We start from the raw sequence: 27,189 nt of genomic DNA on the forward strand, positions 1-27,189 counted from the left end.
TTACTCACTCATAGCTTAAATAAGAGTTGATGCAAAATATTACAATGCAAATGGAAATGTCAATATTATAAGTACAGCTTATTGAGATGCTTATGGCGCCTCTTGTTATCTGTGAGAGCTTCCAAAAGTTCCTAAGAATATGGAATTTAAAGATAGTAGAATTTTCCACAAAAATATAACACCTATGTTGCAACAAGTCAATACATCTTTGTTCCATCTACAGGTATGTTTCAAGTTTTTTATAATAAACAGAGAGGGATACATATGAACATGCAGGAAGGAATATGTTATGAATGAGCAGAGGACATTTGCAGCAAGGCCTAAGAGGAAGCTTTGGCCTCGTTAAGGAAGAGGCAACGCATGCCCTGGAAGTTGTCACTAGTTGAAAGTCTGGTGTGCATAGAGGTATAAAATTAGGAGGGACTCAGACCTAGAAAGTAGTGAGCATTCCTGCTTTTGTAGCTAACTCACTTTTTGACATTGAGAAAGTTAATGATTTTTATCTGCACTGAAGTTAACGGAAAACTTACCTTGCTGGATCAAATAAAAGAACAAAAACAGAAACATTTATTTGAAGTATAGTGTTATTTAATTAGTAAATAATTTAGTGTACTTTATGAGTTATTAAGCTGCATTAACATATTAATGTTCATATTAGTGCTTTGTATACACTGTTGTTATCATTATAGTTTTCTAAATACCCACTGAACTCAGTGTTGGTATCATTTAATTCAAGGACAGAAAGAGCGTTGGGTTATCTCCGCTACATTTTTAAAGCTACACACACACACACACACACACACACACACACATACGTACATAAGGAGAGATTCTTTGTGTTCTTAAATTTCTTATATTTTAAACAATATGCAATCATTGGGTCATAAGTTTTAAAATCATATTCATTTTATTTTAAATAGAATTCAGTTAATTTAAGATTAATCATTTTAAGGTTTTATTTACATGAAATCAATTTAAGGTTGTATTTAGATAACTTTTAGATTATTTCAATTATTTAACCTCAGGCCTATTGTTTCAGATGTTCCTTCTATGTAAATCTGTATTCCTGTAGGCTTTATGGATAGAAAGTACGAATGCTTTCACTGTAGAAAACTTGAAAGTCAATCAACGTTGTTCTTTGAAGCAAAACATTCCAGGGGACAATTTTCTTGTCTTCAGGTCACACATTGCTGTGATGTTAAGAGGCTCTCAGGACTTCTGGAATCTGGTGTTTACCACACGCTCTGGAATGGCTATCCATTCACAGAAAGCATGTGCATCAACCGACCAATGAATAGATCTTTATAAGACTGCGTTTATGTTTCTCAGTGGACTAGTCAGTGAAGGATGTCTTGCGAAGTGATACTTCTTGGTAGTCACACGATATCTTTGCTCCTTCAGTTGTCTTTTAAAATGCAACACAGATAAGTAATAATTCCATGAGTAATCTCTTAATGATTTTTGCACTCAGCAGAAAACAATGCTCTGTATTCTTTCAACAGCTGGCCGGACTCCTGGGAGAATATCTTTGCTTGCAGCTACTGATTCTATTTGCGTCTTCCAAGTTACAGCTCTTGTGTGGGAGATTAAGGCTGATTGCCCATGAATGCATCTCCTTAAGACGACAGATAAATCGCTAAATAGATAAAACCGTTATCCTCTGTTAATTAATTCTACTCTTAAAGTTTGGACTTGAAAGTATTCGGCCCATGATATATCTATCACATAGCTATGAAAGGTTAAATAATTCACAGGAGTTGTTTGGACAAAAAAAAACAAACGACTGCAATCCGTCATTACCTTCTGTTGTTATAGCTCACTAATAAAAGCGCACAGAAGTTCAATCTCTGTGGAGTGCTGGTAATTTGGGGTATTTAGGCTGTGGTTTGCTGTTTATATAAGAGCAATCCTGTTTCATTGCACAATCAGCCCATTAATCCTGGAATGTGAACCTTTGGACTCATAATTTGGCTATTTATGCTTTGATATTGCCACATTTAAAAACCAAAATATAATAATAAGCTCTTTCCCTGGTTCTGTTACTATAGTCAGGCTTTTATTTTATTTAGGTACAGAGTTTCGCATAGATAAAAACGTTTGGGGCACAAGAAAATGTGCTCCCAAGAAACAAAAGTCAGTATCCTTATCCCGTAATCATACTTGTAATTTAGTGGGCAGCTATGAGTTTGTTGAAAGGTTATTGGTCTATATTCAGTGAATCTGTGTGTGTGTGCAGTAAAGGAACTCCTGTCTACTTTAGAACGTACCATTTCCAGCCATCAGCTCAGATAAACTTGCAAACCTATCTTAATGGCCTGATCTGAAAGAAATAATTCCACATGCTAGTATGTGGGCATATTCAATGGTTTTATCCACTGAAATACATCAATTATATCATAGGAAGCTTTCTTTTCCTGACTTTTTGTGATATTGATTGTCTTACGCCTGGAAATCTTCAAAGCATGCATTCTCCAGGGATGGCAATAGGAGAAAAGTACTTGGCATGAAGGCAGTTTAGCTATAGTTTCTTGGCTATTGTTTTTGTGAGATTTGTTGGCAGCTATGAATATCAGTTTGGTCAATTTTCAAAGGTAAGTTGATTGATATATTAGTTCATTTTACAACGAGTTCTATTTGTTTCTAAGTTCCAGCACCCCTTTACCTGTGAGCGCTCTGGAGGAAGGGGGAATTTATGGCACAGAAAGAATTACATTTTAGCTTTCTTGCCAGCAGTGTCATTTTATCCACTTGAGTCTGCTTAGGTGAACTCTTCTGGTTTTTGTCTGCTTTTATGTTTGATTTTATTTATTTGAACAAATTTTGGTCAAATTCATTTGTATAATGTTTAATATTGAAAGTACCAAGAATACTACTGAAAATACCATGGACTAGCAAAAAACCAAATAGATCTGTCTTATTAGAAGTAGAGCCACCATGCTCCTTAGATAGAATCAAGGATGGTAACACTCTATCTCACCTACTTTGGACATGTCATCAGGCGGGACCAGTCCCTGGGGTAGAAAGTCATGATTGGAAAGGTGGAGGGTCGTGAACAAGAGGAGGCTCTGCTTGAGATAAACTGACGCCGTGGCTGCGACGAGCGTGCATAATGGTGAGCGTGGGGAGCGGCCGGCTGGTGTTTTGTTCTTTGGAACGCAGGGCTGCTGTGAGTGAGACCACACTGGATGGCACCTAACATCAACAACAATGTAATATTTTAGAGATTTTTTAAAAAGGTCATCAAATAGAAATGGCATTATAGCTTTCAATATATTAATCTGGTAGTATAGGCTTTATTGGAAATAATAACATTTATTAGGAAACTAGTGGCATTTAATTGCTGTAATGTATTAATTAAATGAATGGACTATTTAATATTATATGAATCACTGTACCACATACAGCACATATTTTTCCTCTGAACTTTTTCACCTTGTTTACGTGTTTAAATTTTAAGCTTCCTAAGACATTTGCCCTTGCAATAAGTCATAACATACTATAATGTACAGAGAAGAGAAGGCTTAATACTTACTACAATTTTCACAATATAAAAAGACACTTCTCTAATTAAAAGATCATGTTTAAGGACTAGCAATATCTTTTATTTTTAAAAATTGCATTACTGTTTTGTGTTTGATCAAGAATTCAGTGGAGAAGAGGTTATGGTAAGGCAGGTATGGTGATTTAAATTTATTTTTAAAAACTAGTTGTAGTAAAAGTATGACATTGCAGATTGACGTAGTTATTATATTAAACAAACAAAAAAATGGAACCCATAGCCACTGAGTCAACTTTGACTCATAACAACCTTATCTAGGGATTGCGAAGCTATGGAGCTTGGCAGGAGCAGACCGTCTCATTGGGGTGACGTAGATTTGAACTGCAGACATTGTGATTAGCAGCTCATCATCTAACCCTTGCACCACCAAGAATTACTTCTATATTATATCACAGTATATTAATTTGAGTTATTAATAAATCACTCCTCTATTCGTAAAATTTTTGTTAGATAACTTATTGTATCAATATTAAAACATATTTAGTTGAATATGTTTGTTTAAAGACCTAAGTGTTTTAAAAAAGATAAACAGTGTCTAGAAAGACTGACATCCACTCTAGAGTAACAAGATCATGATGGGGAATGGTCTCCGGAGAGATGAGAAGAGTCAGCTATCCTAAAGAATAATTAGATACAGTAACAACAACAACAAAAGAACATGTGGGTTTCGTTGGTGATAATTTGAGATTAAAAGCCTGACCCTGAGGGCAATCTGTTATCTTCAAAATATAGATTGTGGACTCTTGGGCAAATTTTAGAAATGTATAGACATAAGTATAGTTGTGAGGATTAAATGAAATAGACCACATAATGGTAGGCCAGGCTCTGATCAATGATGTAGTGAAGTAGGACCTTAGTCAGTTTTAATATTTTATGAAGACAATAGAAAAGATAAATCTAGATTCTAATCGTCCTATTCAATCATTAACTCAACTAATATTTCTTAGAAGATTATTCTGCACTAGATATTGCATTGTGTGTAGACGTTAGTTACACTGTGATGTTCAGATCCCTATTGCATATCTCACAGCTTTGTTGTATACTGCACAAAGACACTGGTTAAATGTGCCAACTCTCCAGGGGTCTCAAATCCTAGAGCAGTAAGATGTCCTTTTGTAGATCGTAAGAACAGTTAGCAAAGATGTATAATGTACTTTAGGAGGCAGGCACCTGTAACCATCTAGCTGTCATTGCCCAATTTTTTATTTTTAAATCAGCAATATTAATATGTGTCACCTCTCTAGCATTTCTCCTTGAGGTCACTGTGATTACCGTGTTAAGTACTTGTGAGCATCATCAGGAGTGCAAGGTTATATTGTCCCATGACTCACTCCAGCATGCTCCATGGAATTTACTGGCACAACTGTGATTCAAAGCAGTAGAATATAAGAATGTGAATAATTTGACAAATCTGCAATGCAACTTCATCCTGTGTTTTATTTTTCATATAAATTTTTATTACACTCTTTGAAAATTTTCTCCCTTAAGGATTTAGGTTACATAGCCTGGGTTAGAATGCTGAAATTTTATAATGAAGACTGAAATTTTATAATAGAGACTGAAATTCTCGCTTTCCACTTTATGATACTAATATCTCACAAGGGATACCAGAAAAGTTGATGATTTTGTATAATACGAATGCAGTCCTTACCTGTATCTTGCAGGTGCATTCTTTCGATTGGAGCAGTAGAAACTCAAGCCATTGCTCATGTGTTTAAAAATCAAACAAACTTGGTTGTTAATAAAAATGAATACTGATCATTTTCACAGATAATTATCACATGTATTGTTAGCAATAAAAATGAATACTGACCATTTTCACAGATAATTATCACATGTATTGTCTTTCAAAATGAAGAAAATGTGGTTCTGGATGTCTAGTTGCTGATATATTGCAGCATATGAAAATCAGAAACCTGGGTCTGGGACAGTGTCATCCAGTCAAACACAGCATTTCTGCAGCAAAGCAGTAATATAGATATTATGTCTTTGCTGTGTTTGTCCTTAAAGCTCACCTACGCATGGCGAGCTTACTTACAGTGGAACAATATATAGTCTAGTCCTTCACTATGCTGGTGGAACGTTTTGAGCCCTTTGATTGTTGGGCCAATCCATCTCATTGAGAGTTTCCCTTAGTTTCACTGACTCTCCCAGATATGGTGGGCTTCTTGCATCATTCCATATTTTGCCCACAGAATCCTTCCATTTCACAACTCAAGGCTTTAATTTCTTTCTTTCATTGTTTCCTCTAGAGATATGCTGAGCACGTTCTTCCTGTTTTGGCTTTGTAATGCCAGGCATTTTCACACTCTGTGTACATTTGTATTTGAGCTGCCCTTAGAAATTGCAATTTTTTGTTTAGCTTTTATTCCTTATTTCTTCAAGTTGTTTTTAGCTACTCTGTGTTCAAGAGTAAGATTTAGTCTCTTCTGACATCCGCTTTTTTCTTTCTTTCCTGTCTTTTTAATTATCCTTCACGTATCACGTTCTTGATGTCAACCCACAGCTCATTGGGTTTTCTTTCATTCGTTTTCAATGTGTCCAATCTGTCCTTAAGATGTTCTCCAAATTCAGGTGCAATCTACTAAATGTTATATTTCGGTCTCATGAGGGTGTTTTCATTTTCTTTGGCTTTAAGAACTTTAGGTCATGAACTTTAGACCAGTCAACCCACTCTCGTCTTCTCCTTTTTTCCCCTGTAAACCAAGTCCACAGGTGTCAGTGGCCAAACTCAACCCGTCTCTTTATTGCTGCATTTCTCCCACTTCCACTCAACAAGCAGATCCAGGTGGTCACCTAGCAAGCATCTCAGCCTGCTCACAGCCCCCCTATACTATTCAGTCCTAGAGAGGAGTTTTCCTCATGGTTCCGGATATTTTCCAGCTTCTGACAAAGACTACTGGTTCCTGAGTTCTCCAAAGCACTGGGTGGGGCATATCTTTCTTTGCAGATATGACCTAAAACTACCTAAAGATCAAATTTTAATGGCTGAAATCAAGTGGGCTTACAAACTTTCTATTTTCCTATTTCCCATATATTCCCCAGAACAGAACCAAGTAAATAGTGTGGCTTTATCTGACCCCTGGCTAGAAAAGAGAAACTACCATGTGGCAGAGGTCAGACAAACATCTAGTCTCCATTTTATGATTTGTTGCTCTAATACCCCACTCCTGGCACCATAATATGTTAGTCTGGGTACTTTAGAGAAACAAATCTACAGAAACTCATGTATAAGAGAGAGTTTTATATAAAAGTGCACATCAAGAAAACATCCCAACCCAGTGCTGCCCAAGCCCACATGTCCAACATTAACCCATATGTCTGACAGCAATCCCCAAAGTCCTCCTCCATCTTACAAAACACACACAGTGATGCCAACTGCAGGAGGAAAACCTAGTCAGTGAATGTGTAAGCATCTCAGGCCTGTCAGGGGTCTCCACACGGCTGCTCCAGCACCTAGGGCTGCATCGGGGTAGGTCCATGTGGCTTCTACTTGGGGATGGTTTGCAGTAAGTGAGCCTTGCCAGCTGAAGCAGGGAACTGCTAAGGCAGCTGTACCCTGGTCCAATGATCAGAAAGCAAGAGACCCGAGCCCCGAGAACTCAAAAGGTGAGGCTCACTGAGCCCTTTATCCCTCCACCCTTCAATTAACCCCACATGTGTTTATCAGCCAGGATAGCACAATAAACTAAATCAATGATTAAAATCTTTTATTATATGTTTGATCAATATTAAATAAAAGAAGGTAGTAGAATTCTTCAAATTCTTTATCACTGACTTTAGTGATTGGTGCATAGACTTGAATAATAGTTGTATAAATTGACAATCCTTGTAGGTATGTAGATTCTGTGTAACACAGACATCATTGTACTTCAAAATTGATCTTGAAATGTCCTTTTTGATAAAAAATATCATTCTCAGCTTAGTAAGCTATATGACTGTGTAATTCAATATGGCCAATATCAGCATACGTTACCTCATTAATGTCTAGGATATTGGTCTTTATTTGTTCAATTTCATTTAAGATTATTTTCATCCCATTACAATCATAATTCATAGTAGAGTCTACAATCCAATTTTTAATGGGTACTTGTAGCTCTTTCTTCTCAAACTGAGTCTTTCCATATCAGCAAATAAAGGTACTACAATCTTCACTCTATCCAGTTCATTAGATCCACTCTCCTTTGAGGAGACAATTCTTCAGTCATATTTTGATTACCTTCCAAGCTGAAAGGTTCACCTCTTGGCCACTATATCAGACAACGTTCTGCTTCTGCTTTTAGGATTTTCAGTGGTAAATCACTTAAAATGGACTTCCTCTTCTTTCTTTCTTGTCTGTTCTTAACCTGGAAGCTCTGCTGAAGCCTGCTCACCATGGGCAAACCTGCTGGTATTTTAAAAACTGGTGGCACAGTACTGGAACAAACTGAACGATGGGTTAGGAAGTTTATAGTATATTGAGTAGTATTTGCCAATATCACAATTCGAATGCACCAGTTCTTCTCTCTTTTTCCATTGTTCAGCTTCCATGTGTGTATGATGGATTTGAAAAAGACCCTGGCTTAGGTCAGAGCCACCTGGGATGTGTTTGCTTTGGAAAACTTAAGTCTTTGGCAGACATGTTGCTCAGTACAGTAAGTAGTATAAGTTCTTGACTGCTTTTTCCCCCGTGGAGGCTGATTGCTGACCCAAGTCGAGATATTTCATTGGCAGTTTCATTGTTATTTTTCATCCACCAAGGCTTTTTATTTTCCAGTCCAGTTGTATTTTATTATTCATTCATGTTCAGGCTGTGAGATAAATACAGCAGTTGCCGTAGAGGCGATTCTGGTACGTGGGAACCACATGGGTTGGAGAGTAGAGCGGGGCTACATAGGGTTCCCTTGCTGATTTTTCAGATGTTGATCACCAGCTCTTTCTTCTAAAGCCCTTTGAATGAGCTCAAACTGCCCATCTATTGTGTTTACTGTTTGTACCCTGCGGGAACTCACTGAGATAGACCCTCTCAGCAGCTCCACATGAGCTAATATATGGGGTTTACACCAAATGATGTTGAAGCCAATATAGAAATTTTCAGAAATTTTTGACCTGTGAACATGATCTTTCAGATCTTTTAAATTTTTTTTTTACATTTTATTAGGGGCTCATACAACTCTTATCACAATCCACACATATACATACATCAATTATATAAAGCACATCCATACATTCTTTGCCATAATCACTCTCAAAGCATTTGCTCTCCACTTAAGCCCTCTGCATCAGGTCCTCCTTTCCCCCCTCCTCCCTCCCCGCTCTCCCCTCCCTTATGAGCCATTGATAATCCACAGATTGTTATGTTGTCATATCATGCCCTATCCGGAGTCTCCCTTCCCCCCCTTCTCTGCCGTCCATCTCCCAGGGAGGAGGTCACATGTGGATCATTGTAATCAGTTCCCCCTTTTCAACCCAGTCACCCTCACACCCCTGGTCCTGAAGGTATCATCCACCCTGGATTCCCTGTGCCTCCAGCTCCCATATGCACCAGTGTACCACCTCTGCCCTATCCAGTCCTGCAAGGGAGAATTCGGATCATGGTAGTTGGGGGCAGGAAGCATCCAGGATCTGGGGAAAAGCTGTGTTCTTCATTGGTACTACATCAATCTTTCAGATCTTATGCAAGTATGTATTCTTAATAAAATGGGACAAAGTAAATTTAGACAGAAAGGAATAGCATATCTTGGCATCTGAGAACAATAGCTTGGTGTCACCAAATGTCTGGTTCAAATGCTGTGACAAAGTGCTCATCCTCTATACCTTTATTTCTTAATTGTCATAATCAGTGTCATACTAGAACCTGCACAGCAGTTGGTGGTATGAAGTACAATAAATTAGGATTTTATGTGCTTTGCAAAGGGACCAGGCTCGCTCAAACAAAAGACCAATCATGAGGATGCTACAGCACCGCCCTTCCTCGTCCATTTGTATGTAGGGTCACTGTGAAACAGAACTGACTCAAAGGCACCTAACAACAATATTTAAATTCTGCTACACAAGGCCATTGGCTCCATTTAAAGTGAACCTCTTGCTCTGAATCCATTCGGACTGATAATGACCAAGGGAAGGGTTTTGGGATCTTTATGGGATCAGACAGCATCGTCTGTCTCCTCTGAAGTAGCTGGGGAAGTTAAACCGCCAACTTCCTGAAAGCACCGCCAGGGTTTGGGCATTTAAAGGTTGCGTTAGAGAAGAACAAACACACATGGAGCTAAATTTAGTTGTCTGAAAGCAAAATCTGTGTCCAGTTTTAATACTCCTGAATGCACATCCAGTTTGTGGGTTTTTCAATTCTATCCTACTCTCCGTCTCCTATGGCTCGGCCAAGAGAATGGACAGAGACAGAGGACAGAGGTGTGGTCACAGCAGTCTGTGCTGCTACTGTCGGCAGATATTTAGCCAGAGAAGAGATTCCAATAACCTTCTAACCACAGTGTTATCTTCCTGACTTATTGATTCACGATCCTCCAGAATGGACTTCTTTTACGGCCAATATAAGATACCTTGAAATGAAACTTTCTGATGGTGTGTGATGTGTGCTCATGTGAACCTGACAGTCTGAACGCATCATCCTTGCCACATCCCAAAGGGCGATCACAACCCCAGCTGTAGTTTACGGCTTTTATATACTGGGGTTTCTTTGGTGAATGAAGGTGTCATCTCTGCCATCTCCTACTCTTCAGGAAAATAAATCAACTAATCGTTTTCAAGAAGCTCTGGCTTCCATTATCATGATCTCCTCTGGACTGAAACCACCCTGGCCCTGGTCTGTGGAGATAAAGTAACCCTGGCTTCCCCAAGTCATTCCTGGAAGACCACGATCCTCTTCTCTTTGCCCAAATCTTACTTCGTGTGTAGAATCCCTGTTTCATATAGATCTAGGGAAGTTCGATTAATATCCTAAAGACAGTTCTTTTTTTAATTAAGATTTTGAACTTTATGGCAACTAATTTAGACATTCTTTAATTTTATGTAACAAAATAAATGCCCTTGGATGCTTTCAAGTGAAGCGCGGTAGCCTGTAACGCTGTAACACCTTGCCATAGCACTTCCCCAAGAACTTTTTAAATCCTATCCTGGGTAACAGAGATTCTGAACAACAGCCAATACTGAGAATCTAAAATCCAACAATTTACATTATATTTATTTAAATCAGTTCTTTAAACGAAGAGTTTGTTAAGAAAGTTTTTGGTACCCACTGGATATAGACTGTAACAGATAACTCATTGATTTACAAGGCAAAATTATATAATGAGTTGCCTGATACTCGGTGCTCTAAATTCCTCAACATTTCTTAATATCCCCAAAGGAGAAGTTCTCTGGTTTGTTTTGAGTTCTACCCTGTCCTACAGGGTCGCTATGAGTTGGCATCTACGCAGTGACCGTGCATTTTAAATTCTAAGGCAAAACAAGCAGAGGTCTTTGGGAAGCAGGCAGCAGGCCTAAGGATGTTGTACTGAACATTTATAAAAGTTTATGCAAATAAATTTTCATTTTTTAAAAAGAATATTGAACAGAAATAAATTCTTTGGAGGAAGACAGTTTGACAATAACCTTTCATCTGCAAATGCATTTGGTGAATGTATTTGACCTTTGAGAGGTCATAAACTAAGTCTGTGTGTTCCTGAATTTCCTCAGCCCTCCTTCCTGTTTTCCTTCTGGCATCTTGGTAAATTTTACCTCTGACTTCACTGGGCACACGGCATAGTCCTAGCTCATGTATGAAACTTTCTGTGTTCTGGTACTTGATACATATTACTAATCACTTTACAACCTTCACTTTCAAAATGTTTTTGGATAACCTTTCCAGTCAGGATTCTGGAATTTGTATAAAACCACAGTTTTAAAAATTTTCATTTATTTATTTATTTTTCTTTGGGAATTAAAGGTTGTTGGTTTGTGGAATTTCCTTTAGCTGGAAGCACGTTTGAGCCTGTGGTTTTGGTGTTTCCCAGTGTTCGAATATGCTGCCTGTTTGTTTTTATTTTTGAAGCTCTTGACCATTATTTTTCAAATTTTATAGAAGACTAACTTTTTCCTTTCCCCCTGATTTTTCCCTAGTTGAAAGAGACAAGGATTTCTCTCACCAACGAAGGCATTACAAAGAATTTCGATTTGATCTTACTCAAATTCCTCATGGAGAAGCTGTGACAGCCGCTGAATTCCGGATATACAAGGATCGGAGCAACAATCGATTTGAAAATGAAACAATTAAGATTAGTATATATCAGATCATCAAGGAGTACGCAAACAGGTAACCCATGTGCTCTATTAAAATCTGTTTCCCTTTGATGCAGTGGAACTCAGAGCTAGTTACAGTGACACAGGGAAGTAATGATCACAGATCTGTTTTTCACAACTTCTCTCCACCGATGACCCCAGTCTGTGCACTGAAGGGCCTCATGCCCCCTCACAATGAGCTCCCCTAAGGAGTGAGGGGGGGGGATGGATGGCTGTTGATGTTTTTAAAAAGAGAGAAGAAAGAAAGTTCAGAATTTTAAAATAATTGATTTTTAGCCTTTCTTATGCTATCTAAGGCATTTTCTCACCACCCGCCTCTACCCCCACACAGTCCCTCTTGAGGATAAATACTTGCTGTTGTTGATCTCAGATTGATGGGGCATAATTATATAATTAATATCTCAGATTATGGGGCACTTGCTGTATAACTTGGAACCTTCACTTGACTTCCTTGAAAAAGGGGAAACAAAAATAAAACACCAATGAGATTTAGTGGAAATACTTCATTTTCCTATAATATTACCATAATTAAAGCTAAAGTAACTTCAACTTGAAAAGCTCACTTTAGAGCAAATGCTCTTCAGTTTTGGTTATTTGCTATTTCGAGTTTTTTCTTACCAACTAAAATATAGTTAAAGGATAAGGAAAAACTAAACAAAACACTCGTGCCTCTAGTCAATTTCCAAGCTATGGCCACTTCTTGAAGCTTCTATTAACAAATGCGCAGTTGCTCTCTACTTTTTATTTTGAGTTATACACTCAGGAACAAATAAAGCATGAGTGTAGCCTGCCCCCAGGACTGCAGTACCATCAACAACGAGTCCACGTTCTCACACACACACATTTCCCTTCCTCGAAGGGATTGCTTACGACTGTTGGGGTTAGAGGTCCTGGTGGTAATATAGGCTGATGTTTTATAGTTTTGCATTTAATGCTTCATCTGGTTTATGAATAACCCAGTTTATGAATTCTTTGACAGTGTTATAGGATCAAATAAAAGAAAAATTGCGAATTCATTATGTCATCTCTTTCCCCTCTATTTACCTTAATGAGACTTAAAACTCTCAAAATTGCTGTGTGTTCCAACCAACTCCGACCTCTCTCATTTAACCTTACTTATATTTAAATGTATGTAATTCAAAGGAATGCTCTGATATTTATTCAGCCTTTTTTCTTGGCAATATCGTCCACACACTTTGCATCATGTCTCTTATTGAATCTTCTCATAGAAGGCTGACAGTCTCAAATTCTATATGTAAGGCATTGCTCTTCAGTCACACCTCATATATCTGGCATTATTGGGAAATGAGGTTTCCCACATGATTGAATTTTCCAGATAATTCTGCAGAGTTCAGCATGCTTTTGTTGATCGCCTCACATGTGGCAAGCCCAGGGAACATAAGGCCAAGTAAACAGGCCTCAAGGCTCATAGCCTGGGGGCCAGCGGCTGTGGTGGGCCTGCCGCACACAGACTTTAATAACTAAAATACAATGTGCTAAGCACTATGAGGTAAGTATACACTAAGTGTTGTGGAAATACAAGTGGAGGAAAAATGAATTCTTTGGTGGCAAAATGAGAAAATTTATGGAAACCCACTGAGAGAAATTCACCTGTGAGCTGGGCCTTTTGAGATGAGTAGGAACTTCCTAGACAATTAAAAAAACATAATTTAGAAGAATTTCTAAACATTAAAATGTTCACAATGTATGTAAGTTAAACAATACCGAAGTTACCAATGTCAGTATTTCTACTAGTAATAACAGCCAGCGTTCATTCATCTAATGAGCCCTAGTCATGCGACTAGTCACGTGACTAGTCTGTGACTTGATGGCACCAAGTTCTGAGTTTGAGTAGCGTTGCACTGGGCTGATCACCACAAGGTCAGTGGTTCAAAGCCACCAACCACTCTGTGGAAGAAAGATGAAGCTCAGTGGGTTTGTTTTCGTTTTCTTTAAAAACGTATCCAGCAGCCTTGGGTGGTGTAATGCTTGCGTGTTCACTTGGTAAATGGAAGGTCAGTGGTTGGAACCCACCAGTCATCCTGTGGGGAAGCCTATGGCAGTTAGATTTTGTAAAGATTTATAGCCTGGGATAGCCTATGGAGCAGTTCTATTCAGTTGGTAAGGGTCACCATGATTGGGAATTCCACTGGATGGCCATACTTACAGGTTTAGAATTTTGGTTTAACTATGTTTGTGGCGTTGTGTTAAAACTTTTCACAGATGAATTAAAATGTTCCTAAATGGTGTAGGTACCCGCGAGAGGGCTTCAAAAAGTTGGTGGAAAAATGGAATTAATAGATAAATGATATTCCCTAAAGAAAATGTACTATATAGAATTCACCATTTTCTTAATGATCTGCTATGATTATAAATGTCTATACTCCATGGTAAAAACATTTCATGTTAACCTGGCAAATGTCATTAGTCACCTTCTTGGCTTGGATAAGTTTAGTTAAGCTGTCATCGTTCCAGTTCACAGTCAGTTCCATATTTATATCATCTCTCTCCTCCTTCTCTAAGATCTGTGATTCTTCTGTGAACACACGTAAAAATGTCCATGGCACGTTCTACTCAGGAGGATTCCAGGGCCCTTGAGAGCAACGCTGCAGCACAGCACACTCAAGATGGTCTGAGACATCATCTCTCAATTTGTAGGGCTCATGAGCTCTTTCAGTGATCCTAAGCTGAGGCAATTATTTTGCACCCTCAGAAACATTTAGCAATGCGTAGCAATATTGTGGGCTGTTACGGGGAGGGAAGGTGTTAGTGTGTATAAATACTGGGTGGGGACTCTGTGAAACATTTAGCAATGGAAAAGACACCCCTTCCCTCCACCAGTCATTATTCCATCCAGAATATCCATAGTTCTCCGTTTACGTGAGATTAGAGAAACCCTCCGCTATTCGAAGATTTTCACTGTAAACCTAAAACTAGAAACAATTGGAATCACAGTGCAGTTTATCAATTATTTTTTCTCAGATTATTTTTCTCTTTGGGATTCTAAGAAACACAATTTAAAATAGCTTTTAGGAACATGTGCTGGGTGTAGTGCTCCTTCACTCGGAGGCTGGAAGAGTGACTGGACTCTCCACCTGATCTTTTCCCTTCCTTGTTTCTTGTTGAAGGAAAGGCCCTCCTGTGCAGGTACTCAGTGGTCCTTGTTGAGACATAGCTGAAGCTAAGAACTGTGGGATGATATAGTAGTAGGCGTGGGTTTTGTTGTGTTTAACGCTGGAGAGTAGAAAGTCTCATCCATCTCCAGCAGGGCTCCAGGTGGTTTTGAACTGCTGACATTGTGGTTAGTAGCCCCATGGGTAGTCACTACATCACCAGGCCTGCTTAACTATGGTCAATATGCAATTTCTTACATACTAAAGGTGGCTTGGTAATTAAAATTAAACCCACAGAGAGAAAAGTAATTGCGTTTTTTGTAATAAGGATTAAATGTTTTTTGTTTTTTTTTCCTTTTCAGCCATTCTGGTTACTCAGGTTCATTGAATAGTACCATTTCACAAGTTGTACCTGAAAGTGTAAATTCAACATAGAATCAGATATTTTGAAAACTGAGATGCAATGACGTTACCAGATACTTTTATAATTTCACATTCATTTGGGAATATAAAGGACAACCATTTGAAAAGGTCAATCAGCTTAAAAAAATCAACTTCGAACACTTCTAAGTCAAAGCTCCTTATAAGAGAAATGTGTGGCGTCATAGACCTGAGAGAATATCATTTCCTAAGGTGTAGCTCCATTTTAATATACTAAGTACTAGCGGGGCAAGTTCCTCGAATGATCTGATAGTTTCTGTGTCTGAAATATGCAGAAGGGGATGTAGGCCCTGTCGTTGGATGGTCTCCATTGTCCTTTTCCTGGAGTTTAGCTACTCAGAGACCAAAGGAGCTGCACAGAGCTGCGCTGGTGACGAGAGACCTGGGGCTGGGGAAATGTCGGTGCACTATTCCGTACTTCCTGGATGGAACCGAAGCAGTGTTGCCACCGATCCTTCACATTTTATCTGGGCACCTTCTAATCAATTTCCGAATTGCTCGTTTTATTGCTTCTTTAGTAGACAGTAGAGGCACACATGGTTAACTGATTCTTCTCCCTCTTCTTTCTTTGTTATCTGCACACACACACGCACGCACACACACAGCGCATACGTTGATGTAGTTGTAGTTGACGTGGTGTAGACGCTGTAGGGTTCTTCATGTGTGTCAGAATGGTGCCCTGCGGGCTTTTCAATGACTAGTTTTTGTAAAGAGATCACCAGGCCTTCCTTTTTGGTGTGTAGACCAACATAAACACATCTATAATCGAAACCATGATCACCTGCCAAATATTCCTCTTTAATTACCTCTTAATGTTGCTTATGCAAATCCATACACTTCTCTGGTAGTTTTTTTCATGTGATTTTCTCCCCTCATGTACTGAAAGTATTGTTGTCTATCCAAGCCGGAGTCCACAGTATAGCTACTAGGTTTAGCACAGTATATTCAAGCCTAAGTCCACAATATAGCTACTGGGGTTCCAGGCACATGCGCCCGGGTTTCTTTGGAACAAAACGTGTTTAAACAGGTCTCTGATATCAGTGAGTGGTGGCAGACAGGTTCTCTCCTAAGTCCCTTCATCTTAGAATGGCTAGGGTGCCTTCAACAATTCACCTAACATAGTGACTCTGAGGAAATTTGCTGGACCAGGTAGGGTTAAAGGAGAGACATCACTTCAGAAGTTTGTGGAAACTATTTGGGGATGATCCCAAAAGTATAATGGTAGTAGATTTTCCTGGAGGACACAAAGAATTAAATGGAAAACTGCATTAGAGAGAAAGAGCCCAGGAAAGTCCCATCAAGCCCCCCCCCACACCCCTGCCTGATAGCAATGTACTGACTCCTTTATCAGTGGTGGCAAAGGTGGTTCTATGAGAATTCCACTCTTGCCCAAACACAATGAGCATTTAAAAGGAACACACTTTGATATCCTTGGGGATGCCTTTTGGATGTGATGTGAATTGAAGAGCAAATAATTATCAGGGGATAGGTTGCCTAAGCCCACTGCCATCAACTTCAAACTCCTTCCAACTCACATGGACCCTTGAAGGGAGAGTAGAACTTCTCCTTACGGTTTCTGAACAGACAGCCTTAGTTTCTCCCCAAAACAGCTGGTGGACTCAAAGTGCTGGCCAGGTGGTGAGCAGAGCAGCAAGTAACCAACCACACAATCAAACACCACCTTCATGAAGCATAGACCAATATGGAGGGCATGTCAAGAGTAAATAAATACACATTCTGATATTTTTGTTTTCTAAAAGTTTCTATGATTTCGTAGCAAAAATTTTGGCAATTAAATGTTCAAAAAATTCATAAAAATGATGTACTCTGTATTTACAATTTGTAAATTGTTAAATAAATTCAATGACAGTTCCATCCAAGGTCTCATCCAAATAACAATGCTTTACTTAATTCCCCTTGTTAAAAAGTAGCCTCATTTATGAAGAAATATCACAGTTGAATTCTAAGATCATGTTATAGATAGGTCATCAAACTTATAGTTACTTTGGAAATGTTTCTGTTGCCTATGCACATTGCTGCTAATGTTGACATATTTTAAGGTGTCTTCTAAATTCTGGAATCCTGACAGCACAGTGTTTATGAATTGGCCACCAGCCATTCCATGGGGAATAGATGAGGATTTCCACTTCTATGATTCAATTAGATGGCAATGAGTTTTAAAAAATCTTTTAAATATGAATATAAATGGGTCCTAAAATACTCCTGTCTGATTCCCTTTTATTGTACTGCCCCAAATTCTACATCATTTCTCTTGTCTCTGTTTGCCATTTACTGACCCTATTAATATAGATCTTTCATTTTATTCTCAATTTTTCCCTGCATATCATTCACTTCTCAATTCCCTGCAGTTTTATGCCATCACATCCTCTCAATTTAATCGACCATCCTAGGGTTAACCACTCACTAATAATATCCTTCTATCGAATTGTATATTTGCCTTTTCCTCAGTGATTCACAGTGTCAGACTTATTAATATATAGTATATGTCTACTAGGAAAGTAAATCTGTTAGTGTTCAATCAGAATGCAAGATCACTATGAGTCATATGAGATACAGGATCTGACTTTTTGTAACAATGAGAAGGTGGTTAAAGTGGTTTATGTAAGGCTGTTGCTTCTGCAACTGTTGATGGATTTTTTAAAATGTAGCACAGGCATTGGAAAGAGAAATAGACGTGGAGGTGAAAACAATGAGAACTAAATTCTACAAAGCTAAATTGGATGTCCAAGAACAACTTAGAAACATGTCACTCCCCTGTCTCTGAGCCTCCAACTTCGATGACAGAAGATGACCGGTAGGGGAAGCTGGTGTACTTCACCACCAACTGCTCTTGCCCTTGGCGCAGGATGCGGGAAAGCTAAAGGAAGGAATCTCTGGAGCTTCAATAATGGTAGGCCAGTGCTTGGGAGGACTGATGGAGCTGGGATCCAGTGGGAACTGCAGAAGATGCAGGTCCACCAGTTTCCCACCATCACAGGATGATCCAGCAGATCAAAGACTAATACATACCTGAGTGGCAGGGAAGCCTGGCGCTGGACCAAACTTCCCAGCATAAACTTGGCTGTGGCTTCATTTCCACTTTCTAAATCTTGTGCAAATTTCTCTTATGGCCTGTTATAACTTAGAAACAAACAGAAAAAACTGTATCTGGGATTTGTAGTTGCAGATTAGCTCAATGATCAAAGTATAAAACCTCAATAGTCCACCTTTTTAAACTGGACATCACACATACCTTTTATAGCATATAAAACTTCTAAAACATGACAGAAAATAATGCAGCTCCATTTTTACTCATGTTTGAATGATGGTGATTCCTTTGTTAGTAAGCCCCACTACTCCTTTTTCATCTTGTAATTTAATGATTGGAATCTAAGCTTGCCTCACTATCTAGTACAGCTCACAGTTTAGAAGTCGAACAGGTCGAGATTTAATGCATTGAGCTAGGAGGAGGTTTTCCCTCTATTGGCTTTTGGGGGACCAGTCCTTGTCTCTGTAGCTGCTGTTTCTGGCTTCCATGCATATTTCATGGAGCTTGACCTCCATCTTACCTATCTCTCTTTGGCTCTTTAATGTCTTTAATATCTCAGAATTGATTGACCCGAGGCATCTACTACGCTATTCCTGTCTCATTAGCATGGCAAAGTCAATCCATTCCCAATGGTGTTATAACCACAGGAATAAAAGTTCAGGATTACAACACAACTTTTAGGGGAGATGTAGTTCAATCCAGAACAGAAGTTAACTACTTTCAGCACTCTGTAAAAAAGATGATAAAAAGAAACTAATAAATAATCATAATTTGGTTAATATATGCACAATTTGGTTAATATATATGTGTACATTTATATCTACATAAGAAACACTCATGAATATTATAACTCAGTTTTGCCACTGCTCACATGGTTGTAGCTGATATTTCTAACTATGCAATCCGTGCTGTTTTCAGAAACTATTACCCTGGTCATGATTGCTTATCTGGTGAAGTATATCAAGCATTCATTCTTTTTATTAATAAATCATTTTAATTGGGGGCTTACCGCTCTGATGGCAATTCACACATCAATTGTATCAAACACGTTTGTGCATTTGTTGCCATCATCATTTTCAGAACATTTTCTTTCTGCCTGAGACCTTGGTATTAGTTCCTCTTTTTTCCCCTCCCCTCCCACCCTTGTGGACCCTTGATAAATTAATGATTATGATTTGTATATCTTACACAGCCCACTGTCTCCCTTCACACATGTTTCTGTCATTCATCCCCCTGGGGTCGAGTATACATCGATCATTGTAGCCTGCTCCTCATTTCTCCCCCTTCTCTCCCCGCCTGCCCCCTACCCTCATGTTATCGCTACTTGCATCACTGTTCCTGAGGGGCTTATCTGTCCTGGGTTCCGTGTGTCGAGGGCTCTTATCTGTACCAGTGCACATGCTCCGGTCTAGCCGGATCTGTAAGGTAGAAGTGGGGTCATGAGAGTGGGTGGGGGGGAGCATTAAAGAACTAGAGGAATATTGTGTGTTCCCTTGGTGCTAGGCTACACCTGGCTGACTCATTCCAGATTTCTTCACATTTGCTTGTACACCCATTTTGACTCTGGCAATGCTGTTGGGAGGGAGAGCATCACAGAATGCCAGGTTATTAGAACAAAGTGTTCCTGCATTGAGGGAGGACTTGAGTAGAGGCCCAATGCTTGTCTATTACCTTAATACTTTACATTTAAATATATGTACATAGACCTATATCCCTATTATATATTAATATATTTACATATGTTCACGCCCATATTTGTACTTATGTCAGTGTCTTTTGCCTCCTAGTTCTTTCCTTTATTTTGTTTTACTTTCCTCCTGTCCTACTATCGTGTTCGGCCCTCTTGATCAAACCCCACCAGGCATTCTACACCCTCCTCACCACCGAGTTTAGATCTCCTGCTGTTCCCCTGTCGCTGTGTTTGTTGGCTCCCTCCTTCCTTTTACAACCTCCTCTTTGCTCATGTTCCCTCGGAGCTCTCGGCCCTGTTTGTTATTTTCTTCTCAGGATTGGTTTTCCTGCCTATCTTATATGAATAGACACGAGGGGGGAAAAAAGACAGACTATAAATATTTCCCAGTCTGTCTGCTGACCCTTCTGGTTGTTTGCCAATCAGATCTGGTGAAGTGCTGAACTCTGCCCACCAATTCTGAAATCTAGTTTTGGATGCCTCAGGGACTTCCTTGCTTTTCGCCCTTTGTTGCGCCCCCTTTGAGTTTCCCTCCGGTGTGGGTGGGTCAAACCAGGCACAATACCCGCACCGTGTCTCCAGTGCTGTCCCTGGTAGCTCTGTGAGGCAGTGAGGGGGCACTGAGTCTTGTGGTGGGGCCAGCCCCACAGTGTTCATTGGGCATTGGCTGCTCTGAACAGGAATATCCCCTGGTGGCAAGGATGCGGTTCACTCTCTCTACTAGCAGTGATGTATGCATTAAACTGTACTTTTCCATGAATTCTACTGGTAACTAGTAAGAGGTGCTCAGGAGAATCTTGTATCCCAGACAGATTCATCTTATCTATATGTGGTAGTAGCAAAATCAGTCCGCACTTCTCTTATTTGCTTGTTGGTGTTCTGGCATGAGGAGCCTCAGGGCCAGGCAGCAGTCTCAACAAATTTAATAGAACCCTGGTATGATCACGGGTGGAAACATCCCACCACTGGAAACTAAGAGTCTGGATGAGCCCAGCTTGTGTCCCAGAGAAAATTTTTGCCCATGGAGCAATGGGGGTAATCGTGATGAGAGAATTATGTATTAGAGAAACAGCCCTATATTTTTCTACTTTTGGTCATATAGTTTTTTCTAAAGCCATTGTTTTACTCTTCTTGAAAGATGTTGTCACCCACTTGGTAGCATAACAGTGCTCTAAAGGTCGTTCCGCTGTCCCAGCAGGTTAGCTGATCCGAGGTGATGGAGAACAAATCTACAAAGCCTCAGTCCATGAATTCCATAAGCACATAAAGAAATCCCATAAGTGCATTCCATCCTTCACCTGTTAGAAAATGTGTCAATTGGCCACAAGCAAAGTTGTATGGAATTTCATGATTATTCTGTATCTTCATGGAAGGATAATTTTTGGCAGCGCATCATGGAAAGAGAAAGAAACCCATTTCAAGGGGGCCTAATCCAATGAGAAAGACCCCATTAGAACCTGTGAAAATGAACCGAGATCCATAAGACAGTGTAGCCTATGTCCATGTTTTGGACTCCCACCTTCAGGGATGGAGGAGTATTACATGATTCAGATGCAAATTCTTCATCACAGAGGTGCCTACCTTCTGACCCTGCATTCCGAGGAGCTGAATAAGAACGTTAGTGGAACCTAAAGCTGTGGGCTTAGATCCTGCTCCACATCAATAAAAAGGACCAGCACATGTCAGCACTGCACTCCAGTAATAATACCCCTAACCTTACAGCTCTCCTCCAAGCATAAATAGTATGACTGCTTTACTTGACCTTTAAAATATTAACCACATTGTGTGTGTGTGTGTGTGTGTGTGTGATGAACTCTGGTCTGGAGCTTTCCAAGCTAGTTCCTGTTATGTCGATACAATATACAGCCACACAGGGAATCCAAATATCTAAGATTGAGGGAATGAATTAATGAATGAGGAATGGATGAACTTCTATGGCTTTTCCTTAGGTAACTCTTTGCCTCCATTTTTTACCCAACTTTGCTTTAGGCTGGCTTCTTAGCTCGATCGTTTAGAGACCCAATCCACAATCCAATAGTATTGCATATGTGAATAGCAAGTAAGGATCGTTGAGGACTAAATGGAACAGCCATTAGACACGAGAAAGTCTTCAGAAAGGAAATGAGGAAATCTGGTGCCGGTACCAGTTGGGTTCCAACTAATGAGTGACCATGGAGAAGAAATGGTTTAGCTGAGTAATATGTACCACTTAGTTTGTTATTTGGTGATTTCTTTTGGCCATTTTCAGAGGCAGGATCTCAGACTAGCTAGTTTCAGGTAAGAAATTCTTGGAGGTCATGTGACGTTGGGCCCTTGATACTTGGGAGGTGACCAAGTGGTGGTGTGCACCTGCAACTCTGGAGGTGGCAGATAATCCCCAACTCCCTCTCCCAGCAGCCACAGCCTTTTTAAGTTCCACTTTGGGAGTGTGGGGTCAAGCATCCCTAGACACGGAGAGTGCAGGATGAGCCGTGAGTGTGCAGGAGTGGGCCGCATTGTGGGCATCCAGCTTAATGCCAACTTTTGCATATCACCTGATTTTTGGAACCTGGGTTTGTCATAAATGATGACAGCCTATATATTTACATTGAGTTGACTGTGACTTCTAGCAAGCCGATAGCACAGGGTGGAAATGCCCCTGTGTTTTCTGCGACTTTAACTCTTTACAGAATAGGAAGGCTAGTGATTTGAACTGATAACCTTGGAGGTAGCAGCCTAATATGTAACCACTATGCCACCAGGGCTCATTCCAGTGCTATAGGGTGATTTATTCTATTTCAGAAGATAACAATATGAAAAAAGATGACAACATCCAAGATATTCATCGAATATCTTAATAGTTTAAGGGCAGTCCTTACTTTGTTGCATCCTAATTTGGCAGGTTTTCTAAGTCAGGGGAGGAGGGAGAGGTCAGTTGACATTCTATCGTGCTGTAAATGTAACACGAAAATTCATTGCCTTCTAGTTGATTTTCATTGAAAGCAAAATTATAAGGCAGAGTAGACCTGTTCTCTAGGACTCCCCAGGCTATAAATCTTTACAAAAGCAGAATGCTTGATCTTTCTCCAGCAGAGTGGCTAATTTAGAACCACACAACTTTCACTCAGCAGCCAAGCCTCAACCATTGCACTACCAGTGATCGTGTACACAGACGAAGAAAATAATGCACTGTCATAGTTACTCCCATATATGGCTCTAAGTGGATTCAGCACAATATAAGGGCCACACAATGTATATAGGTTTCCCTTCTTAAAGGAGTTATGATGTTTTAAAATGAACTTAGCTGAACCTCAATTTTGCAAATCTAGATGGCTGCTGTAAAGATCAACTATCAGACTATTTAGCATTTAGCTCAGTTAGTTGATAGTAAGGGAGAAAAAGTAATCTGATAAACAATCTAAATTCCCACACTTAATAGCTTAACACTAAAATTAAAGCTTAAGTATATTTACAAGTGTGAATATCAGTAAAGCTGTGGATATTACCCTAAAATATTCAAGTTCATGTCTAAACCATTCCTGCCATGACCACTGTATCATAGCCATTGCTGACTTCAGAGGACTTCAACCTGAAGACGATAATAAATCAAGTCGGGGTGGATTCTGCTCTGCAATTCATAGAATCAGTCCTGTAATTTATCAGGACACTGTTTGACCCATTCTTGGCTTTTGTTGTTAGGCACTGTTGAGTCAGCTCCAACCCATAGTGACTGCACAACAGAAGAAGCCCTGCGTGGTCCTGTGCCATCCTCCCAATTGTTCCTGTGCCCAACCCCATTGATATGCCACTGGGTCCATGCACCTTGTTGAGGACCATCACTTCCCTAAATGCCCCTCTCCATTACCAAGCATGATGGCCTTCTCCAGGGACTGCCTTCTTGACTGCCTTCTGACATCTTGACTTTCGTACCCATGTAATAATTTCCTTAACTGTGAAACGTGGAGAATAATAGAAAACCAGGAAGGGCTTCATCTTGTTGTACATTGCCTGCTATGAGTCACAACTCACTTGACAACACTTACCAGCAATAACCATCCTCAGATCAGATGTCCGGGTTCCGTGCAGTCTGCTCTCGATCTCTGTGAAGAGCCACACATAGCTAACGTGGAGTCGTGACTCTCATTTCTACCAGTAAATTCAACTGAATCCTTTGTGAACAATCCAGAGAAGGCTGCTTAGAGAGAGTGCTCTCAGGGAAGACTGATGACCAGGGATCAAGTTAAGACCATGTCTGATGCTTACAGAGGCCAGTGAAAAGCAGGAAAATGGAAATTACCTTCAGATATTACTAATACGTGCCAGGCTTGAGTTGGGAGCCTAACAATCAAAGGTTCTGTATCTTATTACTCATCACTTGAGTCACTTGTTCCCCTTGTTTTTTAATTAACTCCTGTTATTTCATGCTTTTTGAATGTTTCCACTTAAGTATAGGAAATGATGATTTTCACTCAAACCTTTAACTCTTTTTTTCTGTTCTCTTTTCTCTTCCAGGGACGCAGATCTGTTCCTGTTAGACACGAGAAAAGCCCAAGCTTTAGATGTGGGTTGGCTTGTCTTTGACATCACAGTGACCAGCAATCACTGGGTGATTAATCCACAGAACAATTTGGGTTTACAGCTCTGTGCAGAAACAGGGGATGGTAAGCTGTGAATTACATATATATTTCTTAAAGGCTTTGTTTAACAAGTTGAGGGGTGTGTGTGTGCATGTGTGATTAAATAAGTATATGTATTTTGTCTTCCATGGAATAGTGTGATAACTTAGTTAATAAATTTACTGACATATTTATATTGACTTTAGGTTTTCAGAGATTAAGATACTGTCTTTACTCACAAGGGTTTTAAGTCCAGTATGAGAGGTCTGTGTGCAAATAGATAGTTTTGACATTAATATAATGAATCCCAAAAGAAGTTTCTATACAACGTGCCAAGGATTTTTTGTTTTCATTGTGTTGGTGGTTATACAATTAACTTATCAAACATATAAACATATCTGTACATTGATGCTGGGTGAATGTTATAATGTTCATGTATTTCAAGAACAGTATACCCAAAACACATGTCCTATAGAAAGAGATTAAGGGTTGCCAATACCTCAGAGAGGAAGACCCATGTGGGGGCAACTGAAGAGTCAAAAGAGATGGCACGGAATAGATAATGCTGAGTTATGTCTTAAAACATTTGCAATATGTATTCAAAGAAAACTACTCCCGAATCACCTTTGAAGAGAATGGTAGGAAATGTGTATTTCTACAAAATATCAGAGGTACTCCTTAGGCTCAAGGTTATTCAACTCAAGGTTGAGCAACTGCTGGATTCTGTACACTTGGTCAGGCACCAGAAATACAGTAGAGAACATTAGAGTATGGCTTCAGGATGCCTGTATAAACATCAGGGAGGGATTCAATCGCACGACCCTAGTTCATGTTAGTGTACACAGAAGAAAGCCCATGAAGAAACAGAAGGCCATTCTTGTAAATGTAGAACAAATGAGGGGACTTGAAACTCTTTCTGAAATTAAGAGGGTATACTTTGCGAAGAAGATGGATAATGGGTAAGAGGAAGAAAATTTCAGAGAAAGAGAGCAGAATTTACAAAGGTTCATTCTTTCCTCTTCACTGCGGTGCACTCAATCCTCAATCAACTGCAGGGTAAGTGGAGTCAGTCTGTCTTGGGACTCTTTCAATGCGTTCGTTGCTCTAAGAAAAAAGGACTTTACAATGTTATCTAAAATCAGCTTCACAGCCTAAGGAAATATAACCAATGTTTTAATTCCAAGTATTGTATATGTGAAATGAGGGTGAAAGACACAAATTTAAGTGTACTGCAAAGTGAGTATAGAGAAAATTTCAGGTATTCCTGAGTTCCATCGTGGGAAGAAAAAAAAAACCCCAAAACACCTCTTACAGAGAGTATCATAGATGGTGTCCCGGACTTTTCTCTCACCAACAGAGACTTCTCCACAGATTTTAACTACCATGCCGAATTTTTGAACTCTTTATAAACAATCCAAATATTATGAATGGTAAGTTATTTTCCAATTATGGCTTTAAGATTATTGCGAAGGCTTCTCAAAGTTCAAAAACTCTAAGTGTAGACTCAGCAGTGCACATGTTTAAATAATCTCCCAAGAATTCTTATAATGTTAAACTACTTTACATTTATGTCTATATTGAATGTCTAACTACACAACCCCAGAGACCTAGGAAATGCGTCCAGCCAGTTTCCTTGTCCTTTGCATCCACTCTGCTCCATATGAACATTCTGAAGGCTTTGCTGATGTCCCCCTTCACTTGTCTTCTCTTTTCTACCTAGATCATTCTGCCTAGATCTCTTTTCTACCTAGATCTATGTACCTTCCCCTCTGGCTTTTATCTCTGAGAACTATTCTGTATTTTGATTTATGCTCTCTCCCAGATGTATTTCACTTATGTTTCAAAAGGAGACCTGCTGGTGTCATGGTTGTGTGTTGGGCTGTGATCTGCATAGTTGACAGTTCGAAACCACTACCAGCAGCTCCTCGGGAGAAATACTGGGCTTTCTACCAGGGGGTGTCTATGAGTCATCATTGACCCAATGGCAGTGATTTTAGTTGTTTGTTTGTTGTATTTGAAATAATAATTTTACTATAAATTACTACTATAGTATTTATGAGGGCTTCCTATTCTTTCTATGTGCTTTTATGAGTCTAAAATAAACGATTTTTTTGCTAAATTATCAAATTATTTTATTTTTTGGTTAGGTTTGCAATATATAACCTCAGTACTGCCTTTTATTGCTTCTTTATCTTTAATGTTTTCCAGTAGGAACAATAGTAAAACAATTACATTTCCAAGCTAGCTGGCTATGGATAATACCATTTTTAAAATAAATGGTGGACAGGTTTCAAGGGAGCTTTCAGACTAAGATAGGCATAGGGACCTGATGATCTCTTCTGGAAAGAAAAAAATGTGGGCAGTAAAAGTCTTATGAATAGCAGTGGAACATTGTCTGATTTAGTGATAGAAGATGCCTCCTTCAGATCGAAGGGCATTCAAAATCTGATAGGGAAGAACTGAGT

At 39.4% G+C, this 27,189-nt stretch overlaps 1 protein-coding gene across 2 annotated transcripts in view; it reads left to right on the plus strand.

Moving 5' to 3' along the window:
- The window catches only part of BMP5 (bone morphogenetic protein 5), a 119,539-nt gene that overhangs the window by 44,315 nt on the left and 48,035 nt on the right, over window positions 1-27,189 (plus strand). For both annotated transcript variants that reach the window (XM_075554050.1, XM_075554051.1), the window contains exons 2-3: window positions 11,657-11,849; window positions 24,621-24,769. In XM_075554050.1, the coding sequence (XP_075410165.1) occupies window positions 11,657-11,849; window positions 24,621-24,769 (342 nt within the window). The remainder of the gene's footprint in view (window positions 1-11,656; window positions 11,850-24,620; window positions 24,770-27,189) is intronic.

This window comes from Tenrec ecaudatus, chromosome 7 (genome assembly GCF_050624435.1).
Source record: "Tenrec ecaudatus isolate mTenEca1 chromosome 7, mTenEca1.hap1, whole genome shotgun sequence".
NCBI lineage: Eukaryota > Metazoa > Chordata > Mammalia > Afrosoricida > Tenrecidae > Tenrec > Tenrec ecaudatus.